Genomic DNA, 23,536 nt, shown 5'->3' with positions numbered 1-23,536 from the left:
GCTGGAATCATATCATGTCCACAGCCTGGCACCAGCTATCAGGGGGCCCCTGAGCTCTTGTGTTGCATGAGGGGGCCCTATGGCCAGAGAGCTTGGCAACCCTGAGAGCACGTGCAGAAGGCTAAGGTGGGGAGGAAGGGCCTCAGTCCGCCACTCCAGGAGCTCATCTGTCTGGGGTGGGCAATGCATTCCCCACCACTTCAGATCTCCTGACACCTGCCCCACATGTCTTCAGGAGGTGGAGATGGACACAAGGACACAGTGATGGGAGCCTTATCGTCACCCACTGCCACGAGCAGCCAACGGGCAGCCTCCCCTGCAGCAGGGCTGGTGGTGCGGATGCTTCCCCCTGACTGTCACCAGGTGGCTAATGCTCTGCCCAGTGCTCTGTATGTGGAGGAGGAGAAGGAGGCTCAGAGAGAGCAGAGCTGAGGCTCTACCCCCTGGCCTGACAGGGCAGCCCCAGGAGTGCCTCTTGGAGGTCACGCCCACCACACTTCATCTACTTGCCACACGCTGGCCGTATCTGTGGGGTCCTTGCCGGGGCCACACCTCCATGTGCTGCAGGGGCCGACCCAGGCCACGTGGTCGGCTATCGCCACAGGCTGTCCTGTGGAAGAGCCAGTGGCAGGGAAGAGGCCTGGTCAGGACAGGGTGTGTCAGCCATTTGGTCCTGGGTTCAGGTGGTAGGAAAGCAAATGCAGAGGTGGGTGTAAGAGGAATTGCTTCTCAGAATCATCTGTACAGTGACAGGCACTTCAGTTTTGGAAATGAGTCAAAGTGACAGTTTTCATGGAAATTAGATCAAATGCTCCAATCAGCTTCAGGGGCCTCAGGCCGACTTGAATTTTCACATGTGTCAGGGACCCACATTCTCTGATCTTGGCTTCCGCCACCCTTTGCTTCTGGGCACGCCCTGGGTCTTCCACCCATCCAGTGAGATTTTTGTTATTAACTCCATGTACTGCCTCTAAGCTTCATTCATCACTTGGCTCTGATCCCGGATCCTGCACACATTTCCCCTCTGCTGGCAAAGGTACTCCCGGCACTGTAGGAGGGAGGTCGGGCCCCTCGAGTGCCAGCCACACCCAGCCCAGGACTCCCTGCCATGGGTAGCCTCCCCGAGAGTCTAGCCAGCATCCCAGTGGGCAGTTTCCTGCTGGCTAGCCCTGGCCTGGGGCACCTCACTGACCTCTCCATCACCCAGGGGCCGTGGCTTCACCCTCACCAGTGAGGGTATCTCCAGAAAGTGCTCCTTGCTGGAGCGCCCAGCCTCCTGAGGGCTCCACCCTCTGCTCCTGTGTTACTAGTTGATGATCTTTATACTAAACTTGCATCCATTCTTTATATTAAGCCACTCAAATCACTTCACAATTTCTGCCTCCAAACAGGACGCTGACTAACAGACACACTGTGTGCCTCATTTTTCAAAGTTGTATTTGGTTCTCTCTCTAATCCGCCTATTTGTATGTTGAATGGAGTGTGTTCATAATTTTGCATGCTGAACCCCTCTTCAGAGGGGATATCTTTATGAGGATGGCTGTGGCCTTGCTGCTGAAGGGTCACATTTGTGTTTCCCTGAGGCCCCGAGATCTCACCTGTCCACCACTAGCTCTGGACTAGGGGGCCTGCACTATGCAAGAGTGTGAATTTGGATTTAGACTTCAAGCTCAAGCTTTGGATTTCTCTTCATTCCCTCTGGGAACAGAGGCCAGGCAGAGAAGTTTCCTTTGCCCTCCCTGGGCCATGGGTGGGGGGTTTTATTGCACCTTTTGTTGGGGGAGGATCCCAGTGTTTGATGGGTCTCAACCCCAGAGCCCTGCCCCAATGTCTGGAATCATCCAGCCTGGGCAGGCCTGGGGTAACGGACCAAATGAATTATCTGTGAATCAAGAAGGGCATTTCCAGAACACGCTATTTCCTGAATGTGCCCCAAATCTGAGGTTCCAGACAGTGATGCTGCAGCAAGGAGTGGCGCCCTGGTGCTCACCAGCCCCTCACCCGAATGTGAGATGCGTGGTGGGGGCACAGCCAGCAAAATTCACTGCCCCGTACACTTGTGACACCCTGGACACTGTCACATCTCTTGTACGACCTGGAACCCTAGACAAAGCTGGGGTGTGAAAATCCTTACCTGAGAAAAGCTCTGTGATAAGAAAAGCCCGATTTTGCAGATGTTTAAGGCTGGAAGACAGTAAGCACGTGCAAGACAGTGAACCCACTGCACAGCAGGTCGAAGAGCTGTGTTTACCTGGTGGAAGCCCAGATAGTCCACGATTGTGGCTGAAGCATAAAATATCATGCCTTCCGCACTCACGACCAGGGCAAAGCCATCGAGAGACTAGAAGAGACAAGAACTCAAATTGGCTCCTGCATACATTCTCGAAATCCTCACAATGAGAAAGTGCAAGCATTGTTTTTGCTGCATTTTCAACCAATTCTCTTGTTTTGTAGTCTGTATTCATAAACTTCAGAAACACCCACTTTTAATTTATTTATGACAATTTTGCAACAGGTCCCAAGTTAGCAGATGACAGGGGAACTTGGTCATCGTTTATAAGCCTCAAGACTGTGTTCTTCTTTTTCTAGTGATTATAAAACTCATGGTTTACAAAATATAAATATCTTCATGACGAGATGAGCCTCCACCAGTATCTGAGACATAACAGGATCCTTACTTCACCTACATGGACTTTCTCTGTTCACGCACTGTCTTCCAGCCTATGTTCTGGTTTTCCTGAGAGTTTTTATCATGAAGAAATATTGAACTCCATCAAGTGCTATTCCTATATCTACTGAAATAATCACATAAAATTTCTTTTGTTTATTAATGTGGCGAATTTGGTGATAGATTTCTGATGATGAATCGTTCTTGTGTATTATGGGGTAAGCCTTATCATAATTTTATTTATTTTTTATTTTTTTATTTTTTATTTTTTAAAGATTTTATTTATTTATTTGACAGAGAGAGACACAGCGAGAGAGGGAACACAAGCAGGGGGAGTGGGAGAGGGAGAAGCAGGCCCCCCGCGGAGCAGGGAGCCCGATGCGGGGCTGGATCCCAGGACCCTGGGATCATGACCTGAGCCCAAGGCAGATGCTTAATGACTGAGCCAACCAGGCGCCCCGCCTTATCATAGTTTTAAATATGTTCTTGGGATTGACTCATTTCACTTAGGAGATATTCATCTATATTTAAGGAAAAGCTAGTCTATGAGCATCTCTCCTTATTTTGGTGTCAAGATTACCAGAAATGAGTCAGACCCCTCTCCCTCTTTCCCATTTCCTGAACCCACTTTTTTAAGGCAAGGATAATCTGCTCTTTGAAAGTTTGGTTTCACTTCCAAGAGCATCCAGCTTGGGCACATTTTGGGGAGAGGGCAAGTGAAAAGGGGCAGATTTTAGCACCATATCAATTTATGTAATGGTTGTTAGCATATCCAGGTTTTTAATTTTTTTCTTATATCAATTATAGCTTCTTAAAATATTTTCTATCAGTGCATCCATTTGTTAGTGTATGTTATTCATATTTTTATAATTATTAAATCTCAGTTGTATCCATAATTTTTGGGTGTGTGTGTGTGTGTAGAAAATTAGGGCACGTGACTATGTTCCTGATTTCAAGTCTTCATTTGAAAAGCAAGCTTTTTAGCCCCATCCCGCAATGGCTTCCCAGAATCACCAGTAGTGAAGGTGCATAGGGGAGCACAGCCACTGGATTGCATGATCAATGAGCATTTCTTCCATCTATCTATCTACCCATCTATTATCTTCTTCCTCCTTCCCACCATCATCATCATTATGATAAAGAAAGTGACAGTTCACGCTGTGTAGGTCCCTACTTGAGTGTCAAGTGCCCTACATGAAGTAGCTCATTCAATTCCGCATCACCTCCACGGGGCAGGAGGTTGTAACTCTACTTGGTCAGTGCAGAAGCTGGAGGTGAGGGAGGCACCCGGACAGTGGAATTCATAAATATTTAAATTTGTGTCTTTAAAATACAGACATTTAGAGACTTTAAATTAAATTCTATAGTTTGTGGTTATTAGCAATGTATCACAATACTTATTTCCCTTAATTATTGACCATGTGGGATACTCTTTCTTCCTTTCCTTTCCTTTCCCTTTTTCTTTCTTTCTTTTTCTTTCTTTCTTTCTTCCTTTCTTTTTCTTTCTTTCTTTTTAAATTTTTGCCATTTTTTAAGTCATATATTTTTTACCATTATTATAATTTTTATTTCTTTGACTATTAATGGGATTGATATTAATGAGCTCTCATACATTCACTGTTAACCTATAGTTCTTCTTTGGTAAACTGCCCGTGCATATCATATGCTAATTTTTCTGTTAGGGTTTTATAAATACCAATTTCTAAGAGCTTTTAAATTACTGATATTGAAGATTTCTAGGCATTCTAGGAAAATGGCAGCCACTTAAACCCAAATACCCTCACTTCTAAATGATGTAAAACAACATGAATGCGTGAAACTACACAAATCTATGCCCTTGTCATGATGAGAACACAGGGAACTGGTAACTTCCAAGTCCTTATTAGCAGAAAAGAGAGTACTAAGTCCCAGTGAGCTATGAAAGGAAGAAAGTGTGCAGTTTCTCCTTATGAAACTAGGGGGAAAGAGCCAATTAAATCCAATGTAAGTGGAAGAAAAAAAATAAAAACAAAGGTGAAAAAAATCAATGATATTGTTTAAAACTGTAAAATAATAAACATCATCAACAAAGTCGATTTGGTTCTTTGAAAAGATTAATAAACTGATAAACCCCTAGCAATTTTGATCAAGAAAAATACAAATTACTGACACAAGAGATTTAAAATCATTACAGATCCTACAGACATTAAAAGGGTAGTAAGAAAATATTAAGAATGAATTTCAATAAATTAAGCAATTTAAATGAAATGGACAAATTCCCTGAAACACACTAACAAAACTGATATAAGAACAATAGAAGGGGCACCTGGGTGGCTCAGTCAGTTAAGCATCCAACTCTTGATTTTGGCTCAGGTCATGATCTCAGGGTCATGAGCTCAAGCCCTGCATGGGGCTCCGCACTGGGCATGGAGCCTGCTTAAGATTCTCTCTCTCTCTCTCTCCCTCTGCCCCCCCACCATGTGTGCTCTCTCTCTCTCTCAAAAAAAAGGAGCAACTAGAAAATCTGAATAGCCCAATATCTGTTAAACAAATTAAATTTGTTTTTTTTTTTTAAAGATTTTATTTACTTATTTGAGAGAGAAAGAGAGAAGAGCTTGAGCAGGGGGAGGGGCAGAGGAGAGGGAGAAGCAGACTCCCTGCTGAGCGGGGAATCTGATGGCAGGGCTTCAGGATCCTGGGATCATGACCAGAGCCGACGTCAGACGCTTAACCGATGAGCCACCCAGGCACCCCCAAACAAATTGAATTTGTAATCAAAACCTTCCCACAAAGAAAACTCCAGTCGCAGATCAAAAAACATAACATGCCTAGGAATAAATCTAATAAAAGATATGCAGGACCCAAATAATCCAAGAGATATGCAATGTTCTTGGATTGAAAGACTCCATGTAGGTAGAGAGTCCAGCTCCCTAAATCAGTCTGTGGATGTGATGTCATCCCAATCCCAATCCCAATCTCAGGAGGGTTTCTTCTCTTAGCAGAAATTGTCAAGCTGATTCTAAAGTTTGTATATGCAAAGGGCCCAATTTACTAAAGCAACCATGTTAAAGAAGAACAAAATTTCAGAACTTACGCTGACTTCATGACTTAGTGTAAAGCTGTGGTAACCAGGTCAACATGGCATTAATGTGTCTGGGACAGCTGGTTGTTTATGTGGAAAAAATGAACACTGACTCCTATCTAATTCCACAAAACTTAATTCATAGCTTAGGCCTAGAGATAAAACCCCATAATCATAAGGTTTCTAGAAGAAAACAAAATGTCTTCCTAAGTTGGGGATAGGCAGATTTGGATAGGACACAAAAACACTAGCCCTTCATGGAAAAACTTGATAAATTGGGCTTTATTAAAACACAATATTTAAAAATGGAAAAAGACATGCCACAGACCGAGAAAACAATATTCACAGTATATAGACAAAGGACTTTATCCAGAATATATAAAGAATGTCTATAAATCAATAGTAAAAAGATGAACAACCCAATTTTTAAAATTGGCCAAAGTCTTGAAGAGATACTTTACTAAGGAGATGGAAGAATGGCCTGTCTACAGATAAAAATTTGTCAATATCACTAGTCATCAGGGAAATGCAAATGAAAATCCCATTCAGATACCATTTCATACACACTGGGATGGTTGCAGTCAAGAAAACAGACAACACTAAGTGTTGGTGAGGATATGAAGCATCACCAGTAAGAACATAAAATGCAGCAATTATGTTTTGGGAAACTATTTTGTGATTCCTCATAAACACGAACGTGCATCTCTCCTATGACCAGAAATTCCACTCTGAGTACTTACCCAAGTGAAATGGGTATGTTCACAAAAACACCCGAACCAGAATGTTCGTAGTGGCCTTATTCAAAATAGTCAAACTCTGGAAATAACCCAGTATCTATCAACTAGAGAATGTACTGCAGAATAACCCTAATGTGGGAACTATCACACAGAGAAAAAGAGCACCCTACTGATCGTGGGGCCTGTGCATCTATTTATATGGAGCCCAAGAGCAGGCCAAGCGAATCGATGGGATAAATGCCAGACAGCAGTTCCCTGGCGGTGGCAGAGGGGAACAAATTAAATGAAAGTAGGGGAAAGACCTCTATACAAATAAATTTGAAAACCTAAATAAGTATATGGTTTACTAGGAAAATATGATTTACCAGAATGGACCCATTAGAGACAGAAACCCTGAACAACTGATTTCTATAGAAGAAACAGGAGTTCCAAGGAATCAGCCCACAAAAATGTACCAGGTCTAGATGGCTTTAAAATGTAATTCCACCAAGTGTTAAAGATCAGATCACATCAATGCCCCATAAACTGTCCCAGAGCATAGAAAATGAGGGAAATTTTCTAATTATTAGAACTATAACATTGACACTTAACTCTGATAAGGAAAGTATAATAAAAATAAAATTACAGACTTTTCATTATTAATGAGAATGTGCAAATATTAGCAAACAGACTCCAGTTTCACATTAAGGAAATATGATACACATGACCAAGTAGAGTTATTCCAGGAATACAAGGTTGACTCAATATTAGGAAATCCGTTATCATAATACACCACATTTATAGATCTAAGGGGAAAAGTCTTATAATTATCTCCAAAGATGGTAAAAAAGCTTTCCACAAAATTCAACACTTATTCTGTATAAAAACTCTTAAGAAAACGGGAATTATAGGTACATTCTTAACATGATTGTGTGTGTGTGTGTGTGTGTGTGTGTGTATGTGTATTTGTGTGTGTGTGATTCCTAGGGCACCAACTTACTTAGTGGGGAAATATTTTATGTGTTTCCAGTAAGATCAGGAAGCAAGGCAAAGATACCCATGGTCTCCCATTCCAGCATGTGCAAACCATGGCCCCAAATATGGCTTGCCACTTGATTTTGTAAATAAAATTTCACTGGAACACAGCCACACCCAATCATTACTTACTGTTTGTGGCCACTCTTGCCCTACAACAGCAGAGCTGAGTAGCTGCGACGTATGGCCCACAAAGCTAAAAATATTTACCATCTGGCCTTTTAAAGAAAATGTAGGCTGACTCCTGTCCTACTGTAACTACCATCGGATGGAGCTGTTGCAGTGAGACAAGAGAAACCAACAGGAGGCATAAGAACTGAGAAAAGGAAAATGGTCTCTGTTTGCAGAGGATATCGCTATTTTTCTGGAAAGCTTTAGAAAGCCAATGATAAAATAACTCAAAAAAAAAAAAAAGAATTCAGTAAGGAGGCAGGATATAAAATTAAATACATGTATTCAATAATCTTTATAAACTTCATATTATATACTTTATATTAGAAAAATGACCAAATTAGAGGGTGTGATGATAGATAAAACCTCATTTACAAACATCTCAAAAAAGATCCAAGTACTTTATAAATAAACTTAACAAGAAATATGTAAAACCTATGGGAAGAAAATTTTAAAACATCTCAAGACACAAAATCATATTTGAACAAATGGAAAGACATCCTTTGTTCCTGGGGGTGATTCAGCATCGTGCAGATGCCCATTCTGCCCAGATGAATCCATCAGCAGACTGAAGTCCTGTCTACGCCCCACTGTTTATGGAGTGAGCAAGTTGATGCTAAATACAGGAGGTAAACATGCACTAAGAGCTACAAAACACAGGAAAAGTGTGGAGGGAGGGAATTCGAGAGAGCACAGCAGAGGAGAGGGAGAAGCAGACTCCTCGCGGAGCAGGGAGCCCGATGTGGGGCTTGATCCCAGGACCCTGGGATCATGACCCGACGCAACGGCAGCTGCTTAACCGACTGAGCCACCTGGGCATCCCAAAGACGGGCTTTTCAATAAATTATGCTCTGTCAACCCTTTGTTATTACTGCTTTTTTTGTTCGTCTGTCTGATCAGGGCTGGAGAATCACCCACAAGGTGATTTTTTTCCCTTTCAGGTTACTGAGTTGATGTGGAGCATTACCTTATTCCCATGGCCACCATGGCTCATTCTTTTATGACACATACAGAGTCAATTCACTGTTGCTTTACTTAGAGTTCTTTCATCTAGTGTCACGAGCAGACCAGCTGATTTCTCCTTTGCGCCCTTCATCAGGCTTCAGTGCAGGGTTTCCTGACCTTGCAGAATTAGCTGCCTACCCTCTCTTCCCATTCTGTGCTCTGCAGTGGCTTGGGGAACTTGGTATTTTCTGTTCCTTAGAGGTTTCCTAAAATTTACTTGTAGAAACAAGTGGAGCAGACACCCCCCACCCCTAGCTCTGCTCTTGCTCGCCAGTGTGACGTGACTTTGTTCAGGGTAACATCACACGTACCCACAAACGGCTCCCTCCCAGATGCTACAGGGCAGAAGCTGGGTTCTGGGGAGCCTCCCTGCTCCTGCATGAATGTAGCCAGTTGGATAGCAGAAGGATGCAGCGGGCTGAGGAAGGGGCCAGAGACCCCCAGCATCATGAACCCTACAGGTCCTGAGCTGCCAGGCTCCATGGTGCTGTGGTCAGGCCTCTGTCTCACAGAGCCACAAAGAACCTGTCCATGGTGAACGTGTCTTCTTCTGGGTGACGCCTTGTCTTTTTTGTTTGCTCCCTACTTTGTTTTCAGATAACTTTGTTGTAGATTTTCTGCCTTCTTGCTTTCAAGGTACAATATAACTGTTGTTTCAGATGTGTGGTTTCTGTGTTGGGGCTAGAGGTGTGGGATACATGCCCCTGCTGACCAGAGCTGCTGGTGTGTTCTTCTCAAAGATGGTACTACACCACACAAAGTTCCCGGGAAGACCCTCCGGGCAGAGGATAAAGCCTTCCAACTTCATGCGGAGGCTGCTGCAAAGCCGCTCACTCAGCCGCTGAAGTGTGATTCAAAAAGGCAAAGTCACAGCACTCATGAAAATGTAAAATAAACACTCGCCAAAGGTCTTCTTATTCAAGAGGGAAGAAGTAACATTCAAAACCAGTCCAAAAAGCACTTGAGAAGCTAGGTATTCACAGGCAGTCAGGATGAGATTTCTGATGCAAAAGTACCCTTTCTATAATCCTAGAGTGGCTTGGCTCCTCCGTGACTTGAAAGTTTCAAAGTTTTGGGCAATTTTCTGATGCAGAGGTGCAAACATTAGGGCAATGACTTCACGACAGGACTCAGAGTTTGTGCTGAGTTTTCTGGGCAAGAAACCCCAGCCTCACACAGCACTCCAGCTGTGGCCACAGATTTAAATGGTCCATCTCCTTGCAAAGCCCCCGACCCCTGAATCCCAGTGTAACTTCTAAAGAATAGGAAATTGACCTCAGACAACATAGGTGTCTGGCAAAACGTCTCCAGGAGTCAAATAAACTGCGTTGTCATTGTAACACCTGGGCAGCTCCAGAGAAAACTGTCTGGTCCCACTGTCCTAACACCTTTGAGTGATGAATGGGAAGTCCGGTATTTGCCCATTTGCCTGGATCTCATCCTAGGGGCCTATATGAGAGTTGGTAAATGTACCTAAATCCTCCCCCCACACCCCGGGGCCTCTGTTCTCAGACACGTAGTATTTGGTGGGGCCACCTATAAACATTTGAGATTTGTTTATGTCATTTATCAAAAGTCCTGCCTTCCCTGCCTGAGATAAAAGGGATAGAGAAGCATGTGATGACATGTAGACATGCTGCCACCCTGCAGGGGTGGGGGCCTTGCTACGAGGAAAGAGGGCACCTGGCACCCACCGTCCCCGTGCCAGCTTCAAGCGCTTCACCTCGAAAGTGCTGGAGCTCCTTTCTGCCTGGGTGTGATCCAGCCTCCCTCCTGCCCCATGCTCAGCAAGGCAGGTGGTGTTGAGGCCCTGGAGACTGGTGTCTGTGGGGAATGGTGGGCTTCGGGGCAGCAGCAGGGAGAACAGGCTGGTACCACCCACTTCCTACGCAGTGACAGGGACACTGGGACAAACCAGGGCACTGTCACCACAGTGGCTCACACTTCAGGACGGGAGCACCCAACCACGGATGCTGGTGCAGCCCCACCCTTGGGACTTGGGACAGAGGTAGGTGGGGACATACTGGCGTCCACTGAGGGGTTGTGAGAAGAAGGGCATCAGTTCTGCTAACAGACCATCAGAGCAACTATTTGCTGTCACCACTACAAGGTGAGCCAAGGTCATCAGCAGGCCTCGAGGTCAGGTGACATGCTCAAAGGGTGGGCAGTCAGACCAATTGCCACACGGTGCTGGCGATGGTTACTATGGGCAGGCGGGGGGGGGTGTGGTCCTCAGCCCCCCACCAGCAGCCAGAGAGGAAGCGGGGCACCCGCGGCTCCGCCAGCTCCCAGAACGGCTTTTCCCAGTGCAGAGGCTGCCGCACATGATGATGCCCTGCTAGTAACAGGTCAGAGACCAAAGGACAGCTCGAGGCTGGAGTATATAAAATGCCTTCTTAAAAAAGATTTTATGAGATTAGTCACAACCAAAAACAACCTTAATTTTAACTTACAAGGCAGAAATTTAAAAAAAAAAGAAAAGGAAAAAGACCATAAAACGCTATTTGCCGAGTCATATGGATTTAATATCAGATTGACATTCTAGTCCAGAATCATCACGCCAAATACTTTTACACATGTGGGACCGTCTTTCAAATATGCATCGCCGTTTGTTTTCTCCCGGTCTCTTTTTAATCCTACAAGAGTTTTGTGTTTTTTTAAACATGGTACATGGAAAATGAGGTCACTTTTCCAAGTGGAAAAAAGGATTTGGTCCCAAACGAAGAACTGAACTTTTTTTACGGGGAAAAAAAAATCGCATCTCTGTTCAGTTACTGAAAGTCACGAAACGTGCACCTGCCACTCAGGGAGGCAGCGGGGTCACAGCACGTGAGGCTCTGCGGTGACAGTGCCTCCCACCCTGCTGGCCCACCACATGCAGCCCCCCTGTGGGGATAACGGCAAATGTGTGGAAAACCCAGGACTTCCTTTGGCAAACCTTGGAATATCCTGACCTCGTCCAGTCCCGTGGCAGAAAAAATAGCCAGCAAGTACTTCAAAGATCATTTTGTCAAGGTCACAGCAGAGAAACGAAAATTATAAAGGGCCCCTCATTGCTCCTCCCTGGAATAAAGGGACAAGGGGAGCGGCGCACTCCCCTGAGAGCCGTCGCCGCGGTTACAGAGCAACAACACAAGGCCAAGCCTGCTAGTCACGCGAGCGAGCGGGCACCGGGCAGCTGCTGGGCCTTGCTGGAGCCAGATCACTCGCGGCCTCTCCATGGGGCCTGCGTGCGTGCGAGGCACGTTCCTGCTCAGGGAGCGGAATGACTGGCTGTTTATAGAGCCCACAAACAGTAAACTCAGCCTTGAATTTCTGCCACGAAGCCGCAACGGCACTTGAAAACGGTTCTTGGAAGATGCAGTAGGCTGCCCACGGCAGGACCACAGAGATGGAGGCAGGTGTGGACCCTCAGCCCCCTTCGCTCTAGCCTGGGCCCCCACTCTGGGTAATCCACTGCCCCTGGGCTCCCTGGGCCTTCTTTGCCATGGGAGCCACTTCCCTGAGGCAGACACCAGGGGAGGGGAGGTGCCAGGACAGGGTGGGTGGGTTCCTGGGCCATCAGCAGGAACAAATGCTCTGGGGCCCTCCCAGCCCCCCCGTGCCCAGCGGGAGCGGAGCCCAGAACCGGGTGCAAGCTGTGTCAAACATCTACTTCCCTTCCCCGGTACAACGCTGCTGTTTCAAAGACCCTTCAACCATGTGCCGCCTTTTCAGCGCTGTGGCCTTGGGCAAGCGAAGTAACCTCTCTGGTGGGCCTCAGTCTCCTCTTCTGAAAAATGAGAATGACTGCAGTGACCAACTATGAGGATTAAATGGGCCCTGCCCAGCACAGAGTAAGCAAATAATCAATATTGGCTACTACTACTACTAATAATAATAATCACAATTAGAACTAGAATGCAAGATTTTGTGCCGGACATGTGATTTTGATACCAGAAATGTTGAAATCATTTCCCAAAGTGAGAACAAAGCCTATATTTTAAACCTGGGATCTACTTCCTGAGTACAAATATCTTAGTGTGAAGTTTAGTTCATGAAAAGCCAGCCCAGTTAGGGACAATCAATAAGTAAATGCTGTTGATGAGTCTGAGGGTCCATCTAGAGGAAGCAGGCCCATCCTGATGGGGATCCTGATGGTTGGAGGGTTGCACCCTGCTGACCCCCAAAATCTCTGACCTTGCTTTCTGAGCACGTCCTGGACCACCAGCCTCAGCCTGGATACTGAGGGTCACTCCAGACCTTCTGGGTTAGAGCCTGCCTCTGGACAAGTCCTGATCTTTCCTCCACACGTGGGCAGCTCTACACCCAGGAGAGCCCGAGCCTGCTTTGTCCCCCACCCCCTACCACTTTGGAGCAGCAGGAAGGAGGGGTTGGTGCTGGGGGCTGGGGTGGCTTGGGGATATCCTCCCTGGCAGAAAACCACCATCAGGAAGGAGGGCCGCCAGGGCTAACCCTGTAGACCTGGGAGGGTGTTGGCCACCTCCTCCTAAGGAGGAGATGGGGTGTGAGCCTGGGGTGCTGGTGGGCAATCCCCAACACCCCTGGGGTGGCACACTCCAAGACAGAACAAGTCAAGGGTGGGGGGTCCCACCAGGTGCTCCAGAGCCCAGGTGATAGGCAGGTTCTCAGGCTCCCAGAGTTCAGCCGCTCCCCTGTGAACCAAGGATGACCCAGAGCTGGCCCGGAGGTTCTCTCAAATGCTGGCTCTTCTCATAGTAATTAAAACTTCACATGATGACTCTGGTTTGCAATTTCCCAGTGTTCACAGACGAAAATGTTCACATGGTGAAGTGAACAAGAGTTACAATGTGGCCCAGCACTGCTGTGCTCCTTCCACGGGGCTTCCCTACGGGGGGCTGGCCCAGGACCCTCACCCTGTGCTGAAATCACCTGCTGGGTACCTTCTCAGTGAGGACAGAGCCTGCAACACACATGTTTAAGCCTAGGAGACCCCCAACAGAGCAGGGCCAGAGTGAACACACTGATCACTAAGCAGTGAGGGCAACCTCGTGAGCCCAACTCAGTGCCTAAGGATGGCTGGGGCTCATGGGGATGGTCAGAAGTTCATGGTGGATGGTGGAGGGTTCATGGTGGATGATTGGGGGCTCATGGCAGACAGCTGGGGGTTCATGGTGGATAGTCTAGGGTTCAGGGTAGATGGTCAGGGATTCACAGTTCAAGGTTGGGGTTCATGGTAGATGGTCAGAGGGCTAATAGACAGTGGTGTGTTCATGGTAGAGAGTCCTAATGATCTAAAAGCCAGAAAGAGGTCAAGCCTGGTCAGGTCCCAGACACCTGATCCATCTGCAGAGATGGGGCCAGGAGTCGTGCACTTCTGACCCCACGGGGAGGCCACTGGATGGGCAGAAGGCACAACCTCTTGGGCCAGGGCAAGACAAGATTGAGAAGTGGCACGAGCTGGTGGGCAGTGCGCTCGGGTCAGCCTGGGATGCCCCATGCACATCGTCAGGCTGGCAGCGGGCCACGGAGATGAGGTAGAGGGGCTGTACTGGGGGGCTTGCCTTCCTGGCCTGAGGCCTCTGTTGAACCCCTGAAAGAAACTGAAAGGGGCTTCAGAAGACTGGGTCCAGCAGGTACAACAGAAGATAATCAAAGGCAGATTTCTCAGAGCAATAAGACCAAAGAGCAAGCAGGAGCCTGGTGACAGGAGGCGTAGATGCTAGTGCCGCAGGCTGCTCCACAAGGGAAACCGAGGCAAGGGGGACCCTCGAGGGTCGCGGGGTCCACGGCCTGTGCCGCAGGCTGCTCCACAAGGGAAACCGAGGCAAGGGGGACCCTCGAGGGTCACAGGGTCCACGGCCTGTCACGTCACGGGTCCCGAGAAACACACCAGCACTTGCCCTCGTCCCCCCACTCCCATCCTTCAAAAATCGGCACAGAGGTGGTCAGAGGATCGCCCCTCCTGAAGCCAGTCGACCTGAGGGGGCCAGCCTGAGCAGGCAGAGAGGGGTGAGGAGTGGCCCCTGCACTTGCTCTTGACCAGAGAGTTAGGCCCCAATCCCAGTGCCCTCTGTCCAAGTCCCAGCCCACTGAGACTCACCCCCGTGCTCCTGCCCTGTCCTCGAGGTCGATTCCTACCATGCCTGACAGCCCTGCCCTGTCCTCGAGGTTGATTCCTACCATGCCCCCCTTTCTGTATCAGACAACCCCAAGTTTTGGTCATGAGTTTGCTGGGGTTTTGTGCCTGCTCTTCCCAGCCTGTGTTTCTGGGGTCTGGTCTCTTATTCCAGCCAAGTACCAAGTGGAGGAGCCACAGAAGGTGATAGGCTCTAAGCAAATTCTGTCCAATGAGGCCTAGTGGGAGGGTGGGTTTCTAGGTGTTTCTTTAGAAAAGCCACGGCCTGAAGGTAAGAAGTCTCTGTGCCTGTTGTACTTCAGGATCCTGGGAACTTGTCCAGAAACCATGCCAGCATGGCTCTCGGCTCACGGCAGCTCCCTCCAGGCCCCTGGACAGTGCGCCACATGAGTCACCATCCCCAGGCCCAGGAGTGCCCCGGGAACTGCTGGGACGCCTCCCCTGAGGATCCTGCTGCAGCCCGCAGCTCAGGACCCTCAACACAACCAGCCTTCATCCACATTCCCTCCCGGCAGTTTGTTCCATCAAACATTGGACAACAGGGCTTCCTGGCCAGCACAGGCTCTGGCTGTTCCTCTCCAAAATCAGGCCCAGGAGGGTAACAGGGGGAACTCAGAAAAGCTGTCTGGGGCTGGAGAGGGAAGGTGAGGTGGGGGCTGGGGCTTGGGGGCAGTCAGAGAATGGTGGAAGGAGGAAATCTTGTTCTGCTGCTGCCCAGGGTCAGCCTCCCCTGGTGGGACAGGGAGGGGCCAGCTGGAGGGAGCGGCCCAGGTGGGGGCCCCCTCCCAAGGTGGGCCAGCACCCCCTCCCCTCCTTGAGCCCCGCCTGCCCCAGCACACAGCTCCTCAGAGGAGCAGGGACAGAGCACGTGGAGCAGCACGGGGGCTCGGAACAGAAAGATGAGCGTGAATTTAAAAAAAATACATTTCAGGAGATAAGAAAAGACATTAGCAGAATGAAATAAGAACAAGAAGTGTGACGAATGAATCAAGTGGCAATAGTAGGTGTGAAACTGTAACCAAGGGAACAAAAGCCCAGGATGTGGCGTGATGGGCCATGCACACAGGGCAGCGGGGGGGGAGGAGCCCTCTTCTGAAGGGCGGCAGGGAAGGAAGACCAGACAGAGCGTGGAAGAAAAGCCAGCAACGGGAGGGCGGACGAGGAAGTGCCAACAGCTGGGTAAGAGCAGCCCCAGAAGACAAAGCAGGAGTGGAGGGGCGGTCTGTGCACCGTCCAGACTGAGCACCAAAGACCGCAGATGGAAGGAACCGGGCGCAGCAGCCGAAGCGAACGGCACACACACACCGCGGCGAGCTTCGGGAAGGTCGGAGCCCCCGGCGAGCGGCGCGCTGCGTATGAGCCCCCCGGACACCCTGCCGCAGCCGCAACGGGGGCTGCACACGACGGACCCTGTCTCTGACGGCGGAAGGAAAAGAAGTTCAAACCCCAGATTCTACATTCGGCCAAATCCTTATCCAAACGTGAAGCCATAACAAGCTCCTGCATGAGACCCAGGGAGACGCCGCACTGCGACCCCCAGTGGACACCCTCCGGGGGGCGCTCCCAGGAGAGAAACACACCCAGGCCGCAGGCACGGCGCGGGGGCGTCCACACAACGTGAGGAACGAAGACGAGAAGCCGCGCCACGCAGGATTCAACGAGGCAGAGCGGACCCGCGGTCTCCGGGGAGCAGAGGCCCGAGAGCGTGCGGGAGCCCCGGAACTGGAGGAGACCACCGCTTACTCTCCGGCAGCCCCCTTAGGACAAAAGCAGAGTTGAAAAAGTAGCAGAAGAAGGCTCAGTCTCAACTGGAAAACTGGAGAGAAGGGGAAAAAGAAGCCAAAGGAAGTGCCGTGAGTGGGAGACCCAAAGCAGGACGGCAGAAAGCAGCCCCAGGGGAGAGACGAGGCGCGCCCGGCGGGCCCCAGAGCGCGGAGAGGCCGGGCCGGTGCGTCCGCAGGAGGCGCCCGAGAAGACACACGGGAGCTGGGAAGCAGAGGTGGGAAGAGGCCCGCCCCGCAGCGAGCGTGCACAAGGAGGCCGGAGCAGCTGTAGTTCGGCGGAAACGTACTTCAGTGGGACGAAGGGGGAAGCGGGCGAGCAAGATCTCAGAGGCTGTCAGAACCGGCCCGCCAGGCCCGCCGCAGACCAGCTCTCGCAGGCTCAGGGACGGTCGCTCCTAGCTTTCCCTGGGTTTCAGACATTTTCAGAGGGCAGCTGTTGGCCTGGGACGGCGAGTACCTGCCCGCCATCCGCATGCGGCTGTCACAACCCCGCGTCAATCCGTGAGCGGCGTCTGTGTATGGCCACAGGTCTCCTCCGCTGAGCCAGGTGGGTACTGACCCACGTACCGAGATGTCTGGGGTGGAGAGCCCTCCCCTTCCCCTCTTGCTGGGGCCTCAGGCGCCAGGCCCCACACCTGCTCTTCTGCACCTCACTCTCTGACCAGGCAGGTGAATGGGTGCCAGGTGCGAGACATCACCTTCTTCCCTCGTCTGCAGGCACTTCCCCGTGGCCTTGCAGCCTCCAGCCTTCCGGGTGAGGCCCAACTCCTGAGGCTCAGTGCTTTGCCTGAAACCTGTTCCTTCTCTTTGAAAGCATTTGGGATTTTCTCATTGCCACTTGGGGGGTTGGGGGGTGGAATTCCAGAAAGGCGAACACCCTGGTCCTTCCCATCCACTGCGCTGGCCACACAGGGGGACCTTCAGGCCGGAAACCCAGCCCTCGGTTCTGGGAAACCCTCCTGGACAGTTTCCGCCCCCGATCTTTCTGGAACTGGAGCGTGCTGGCCTCTCGGGGCCCATATTCTTCACCTAGCTTCCTTTCCCTCTAGGAGAAGCTGAAGTGACCCTTCAGCGTCAGCTCTGGGTCTTTCCACCGTTCCTAAGTTTGCTCTCATGCTTTTAATATTTGAGCTCTTTCCAAAACCTCTGAATATTCCCTTTTGTGGCACCTGTTTTCATTTCATGGACACTGTGAGGAGGTGCCCGACATCAGCTTGTTGGTTTGTTTCCCTTGCTCACCCGAGCTGCCTTTCCTCCTGGATCCATAGTAAACCTCTTGCCTGAAGAGTCTGCAACCCTCTTGTGTGCGGGAGTTTAGGAGTGGGCGGGGACAGCCACCAGGAAGCCCCACACCCATGATGGAGCCGCGAGCTCTGGTGGGGACAGCCCTGACGTGGGCATCTTTGGGTGCTTCTAGACTGTCAAGCTCCACAGAGGCGCTGGGCCCTTCCTCGGCTACGGTCCGAGGTCGGGTCAGCGCTGGTGTGCAGCCCCACCACCCACCCCAGCCATGCCCCCAGATCCCAGCCCTCTTCTGCAGTGTGGCAGGGACCCGTGGCTCACACCACGTGGCTGCAAGGCGGTGTGCCTGCACGGAGTCTCTCTTGGACCAGAGGCGCCTTTGTGCTGGTTGGGCTCTCTCTTTAACTCTGAGGACAATCGTCTCTGAGGACAGGGGCCCAGGGTCCCACGCCTGGTCACCACGGCTCCAAATGATTTCCATAGCTATTTCTCTTACTCAGTTCTTAAGGACTTTGTGAAATCATGAAGAAACCACTGACGCCCTGATTCACAGCTTTTCCTTTTATATTCACCCATTTAGGCTGGACTGCTGGTGACTCCCACTTGTTCCCCAAGCAGCCACTCATCCCGCCTCTCAGCCTCTACTGCCCTCAGGCCGCCCTGTGTCCCCACACCTGAGCTTCACCAGGACCCCTGCCCTCACCGTCTCTGAACTCCCATGAGAGCTGGTTTGCCTGAGAAGCCCTGCAGTGCACCATGGGGCCGCATGCACCCTGGCCCTCGCTCTGCCCTGGGTCGGCCCAGCTAGCCTTCCCTTTGAAGCGTCAGATGCTTGGAGTCCTTCACCCTCTGGTTTTTGATGGGGTTCCATCTTATCTTCTCTGTGAAATGCTTGGGGGAAATCCTCTATGGTGCTGGTTTTGCCACGAGAACCAGTGTCCTTCAGGCACCCAGCCCCACCAGCCACAGCACGCTCCCACCACCTTCCTGTTTCAGTCTGTCCAGCAGGAACAGAAGGCCTCTGTGACTAACCCCGAGTCTGACACACACCACCCCATCAGCCATCTCCAAAGGCTTTGAGGCTTGAAACAAGCCCTGAAAATGCTCTGTGGGTGTAGAGTGAGACAGGCCTCTGGCTCTGACACCAGCCCTTCACCAGCCAGGCCCACAGGGCTGCCCGGACACTGGCTTGGAGGGAGTCTTACAGGGAGAGGCAGTGGGGGCCAGTTCCAGCTCTGCCCTTGCTCATATGTGACAGTGGGCAACCTATAGAACCTGTCTGTGCCTCCATTTCCCCATCTGTAAAATGGTCACAATGATAGCATCTGCCTCATAAGGCTACCGAGGATCAGGTGGGTCCCCATGGCTCAGAGTGGCCCCAGCACACTGGTGCTGAACTCTGGCTTCTATAGCAGTTCAGGGCCTGGATCTTGGAGGTGAGAGAGGCCTGAGTTTCGGCCCCAACCTGCGCTCTAGCCTGAGGCTCCTCCCCTGCAAAATGGACAGTTGTACTGGGCTGAATAGTGGCCCCCGAATTCATGTGCACATGGAACCTGTGAAGGTGACCTTATTTGGAAAAGAATCTTTGTAATTAAATTAAAGTAAGGTCACTCTGGATTAGGGTGGCCCCAAATCCAGTATGACTGGTGTCCTTATAAGAGGAACACAGAAACACAGGGAAGACTGACTGGCAGCAGACATAGGGCAGGCATGGGACATACTCTCGCCTAGAGCCATCCGAAGGAACCCACCAGCCCACACCTTGCTTATAGCCCAGTGACACTGATTTCAGACTCCTGGCCTCCACAACTGTGAAGAGCACATTTCTGTTGTCTGAACCACATTCAAACAACATGAACTTGAACTGCCATCACCACCATGCCCTGCTCAGATCACTGCTGTCCTCAGGAGCTAGAGGCGAGGCATGTGGAGGCGAATGCCCTACCCTTGTGCCCTCTGGGAGGAGAGACCTCACTCTGCCAACCAACAAGCTCAAAAGGCAGGTGAGCAGGTGTGTGTGCATGCAAGTGCCTGAGGGAAACCCACCCCTCAGGGAGGATCAGGTACCTTGTTTCCTCTCCCCTCTCCACCCTGTGTGCTCATGCACAGAACCACCACAAGGTAGTGGCGGCTAAGCTCCAAGAGAAACAGGGGAGTTCTAGCCAGAGGACCAGGAAGAGGGTCCCAGGAGGGAGCAGGTGTGGGGGAAGGAACCCAACCTGTGTGTGTGAACTGACATGGTCCTTGCTCAGTCCGAGGGGTATGTGTGTGGAACATGCCCAGAGATGCAGAGCGGTGGCTCTGAGCAGGGCTATGCTAGAAACTGTTGCCCTGGCCCAACGGTGCCTGTGGCGGGGGGGGGGGGGGGGGGGGGGGGGGGCAGCTGGAACGGACAGTGTTCTCTCCAGGAGAGATCCTGCTGGCTGAGCCCACTGCCACATGGCTGCTACCAACACAGGATGGAGGACAAACACCTTCCCTGAGGGTGTGAGGCCTCAGGCTCCCAACGCATGCGAGAATGTCCAGGGCTCAGTCTGCATGAGTTCCTCTTGTTGCTATAACAAATTGCTACAGACCTCGTGGCTGAAAACCACACACTTTAAATATATTAATATAAATGAATTAAAAGTAAAAAGATGGAATGAGATATGGCAAGCAAACAGTAATCAAAAGAAGGCTTGCGTGCCTATATTAGCATCAGACTAATAATTAGTATCAGACTACTAATCAAAGTAGACTTCAGAGAAGGGAAAATTACCAAGAATGAAGAGGCATTTTACATAATGGTAATGATAGAAGGGTCAATTCATGAAGAAAGCATAATAATCCTAAATGAGTGTGCACCCTACAACAGAACTTCTAAACACATAAGGCAAAAACTGATAGAACTGAAAGGAAAAATACAAAAGTCCACAATTATACTAGAAGATGTTAACACTTGTCTCTCAGGTTGAGACTAGACAGAAAGTCAACAAGGATATAAAAGACATGAATGCTGTCAACCAACTTGATGACATTGATGATTACAGAACACCTCACCCAGTGACAGAGGTCAGATGGGGGCCTACTTCCTGGTTCATGGACGGCTTTTCACTGTAACCTCACAGGGAGGAAGGGGCAAGGGAGCTCTCTGGGGTCCCTTTTATAAGGCATAAATCCTATTCATGAGACTTCACCCTCATGGCCTAAGCAGCTCTTAACACCTTCACATTGGGTTTCCAGTCTAATATGAATTTAAATTATATTAATTGGGCAGGGGAGGAATACAAATATTCAGTCCATAGCAACAATCAATGAAACCAATAGCTGTGTCTTTGAAAAAAATCCGTAAAATGAATAAAACCTCCAGCCCAACTAAGAAAAAAAATGAAAGTCACAAATTACCAATGGAATTAGAAAGGAGACACAGCTACAGAACTTATAGACATTAAAAGGACAACATGGGAAAACCTTGAACAATTCTGTACCCATAAATTCAATAAAGTAGAGGAAATGGACCAACTCCTTGAAAGAGGCAAATTATTAAAATTCACACTAGAACAGATGACTAAATAGTCCTACATTGATTAAAGAAATTGAATCCATTTAAAATGTTTAAATGGAGTTTAAAATCTTCTAACAAAGAAATTGAATCCATTTAAAATGTTTAAATGGAGTTTAAAATCTTCTAACAAAGAGGGGCGCCTGGAGAAGGAATCTTCTAACAAAGAGGGGCTCAGTTGGTTGAGCATCTGACACTTGATTTCGGCTCAGGTCCTGATCTCAGGGCCGTGGGATCGAGCCCAAGTCGGGCTCCACACTCAGCGGGGAGTCTGCTTGAGATTCTCCCTCTCCTTCCCCCTCTGCTCCTCCCCCATGGCGCTCACACAGTCTCTCTCTCTCTCTCTCCCCCTCTCAAAAAAAAAAAAAAATCTAACAAAGAAAACTCCCAGACCAATTGAATAAACTGGCAAATTCTAACAAACATTTCAGGAGAAAGTAACAGAAGAGAAGGAAGAATTCTCGAGTAACTTCCTGAAGCCTGCACCAGCGTGCTTCCTAACCAAAGACACTACAACAAGCTACAAAAATAGTTCTCATGAACACAAACATCCCCACAAAATATAACAAATTTAATCCAGCAACATATAAATAAGATCTATCCTAAGCTAGCAAGTTTGGGCCAACATCTGAAAATGAATCAATGTAATTCATAATATTAACAGACTGGAGGAAAAAAGCCATCATCATGTATCTCAATAGATGCAGACAAAGCATTTGATAAAACTTAATATCCATTTGTAATAAGAACTCGAAGAAAATAAGGAATAGAGGGAAATTTCTTAATCTGATATAAGGCATCACAAAACAGAACAAACAAAACCTGAAAAACAAATCTAAGCTAATATCATACTTAACACTGAAGGACTTCAGGTTTCTCCTTACAACCAGGAGCAAGACTGACAGAGACGTCCTCTCTCCTCCTATATGTTGCTCACAAAGCCCCAGAAGGGTAATAAGGCAAGAAAAATAAAGTGTGTAGACCGAACAAGTAGATACAAACTGTCTCTATTTTCAGACAACATGATAATCTATGTTAAAAATTCCCACAGAATCTACAAAAAAAAAAAAAAACTCCAAGAATTACTAATGAATTCACCAAGTTCACAGCTACAAAGTCAACCTAGAAAAATAAGTAATTTCTTTGGTATTCTATTTCTAGATAGTAATGGATTTCTATATAGTATTGGAATATAGTATTTCTATATAGTAATAGAAATTGAAATTAAGCAACAGTTCTGGTTATAATAGCAAAAGTAACAGAAAATACTTGGGTATAAATCTAACAATATACACAGGATCTCCATGCCACACACTCCAGACACAGACGAAAGCAGCAAAAGACCGAATGGTGTGCTCATGCATTAGGGATCAGTACTGGCAGGTGTCAGTTCTCCCCAACTTGACCTACTGATGTAACATAATCCCAGTCCAAATCCAAGCAGGAAGTTTTGTAGACAGCGACAAGCTAACTCTAAAATTTATATGAAAAGACAGAGAAACCTAGAAAAGCCAAAACAGTTTCTGAAAAAGAACAAAAATTGGAAGATTCACACTACCCGATTTTGAGACTTGTTCTAAAGCTGCCGTGACTGAGGCAGGCTGGTGCCTGTTTGTGAAAGGTCACGCACACAATCAACGGCAGAACAGAGTCCAGAAACAGACTCACAAAACTAGGGCAAACACGAGGATATTAATATGCAAAACGAGTGTATCTCAGCCCAAACCTCACACCTTGAACCAAAGTTAACTAAAAATGAGCCGTAAGCCTGAATGCAAAACAGGAAACTATAAAACTTTGGAGCCAAACATAAAATAAAAATCATTTCAACCTAGGTTAGGTAAAGAGTTCTCAAATGTGACACCAATATAATGATCTATTTAAAAAATGGATAAATGGGGCTTTGTCAAAATTAAGTACATTCATTCTCTGCAAGACCCTGTCAAGATAATGAAAAGACAAGCCAGACTAGAAGCAAATACTTAAAAATCATATGTACAACAAAGATTGTGTGTCCAGAATACATAAAGAACTCCAAAGTCAAAAGTAAGGAAGCAAACAACCTGAATTTTTAAGTGGGCAAATATTTGAACAGACTGCTTACAAAGGGGCTCTATCAGTGGCGAATAAGCTCAGGAGAAGATGCTCAGCATTGTTAGTCATGAGGGTGTGGACACTCCCATCCACACTTACCATACAACCCAGCAACCACA

At 48.6% G+C, this 23,536-nt stretch overlaps 1 protein-coding gene across 1 annotated transcript in view; it reads right to left on the bottom strand.

Moving 5' to 3' along the window:
• AHRR (aryl-hydrocarbon receptor repressor) overlaps window positions 1-23,536 on the bottom strand; it is a 78,622-nt gene that overhangs the window by 16,647 nt on the left and 38,439 nt on the right. Inside the window, exon 5 of the mRNA XM_032415300.1 lies at window positions 2,252-2,341. Coding sequence (XP_032271191.1) covers window positions 2,252-2,341 — 90 coding nt within the window. The remainder of the gene's footprint in view (window positions 1-2,251; window positions 2,342-23,536) is intronic.

The sequence above is a fragment of the Phoca vitulina genome, unplaced genomic scaffold, assembly GCF_004348235.1.
Source record: "Phoca vitulina isolate PV1807 unplaced genomic scaffold, GSC_HSeal_1.0 scaffold17, whole genome shotgun sequence".
In the NCBI taxonomy this organism is placed as follows: Eukaryota; Metazoa; Chordata; class Mammalia; order Carnivora; family Phocidae; genus Phoca; species Phoca vitulina.
The sequence above is the reverse complement of the archived record's forward strand: the minus strand, read 5'-3'. Positions and strand labels throughout refer to the sequence as shown.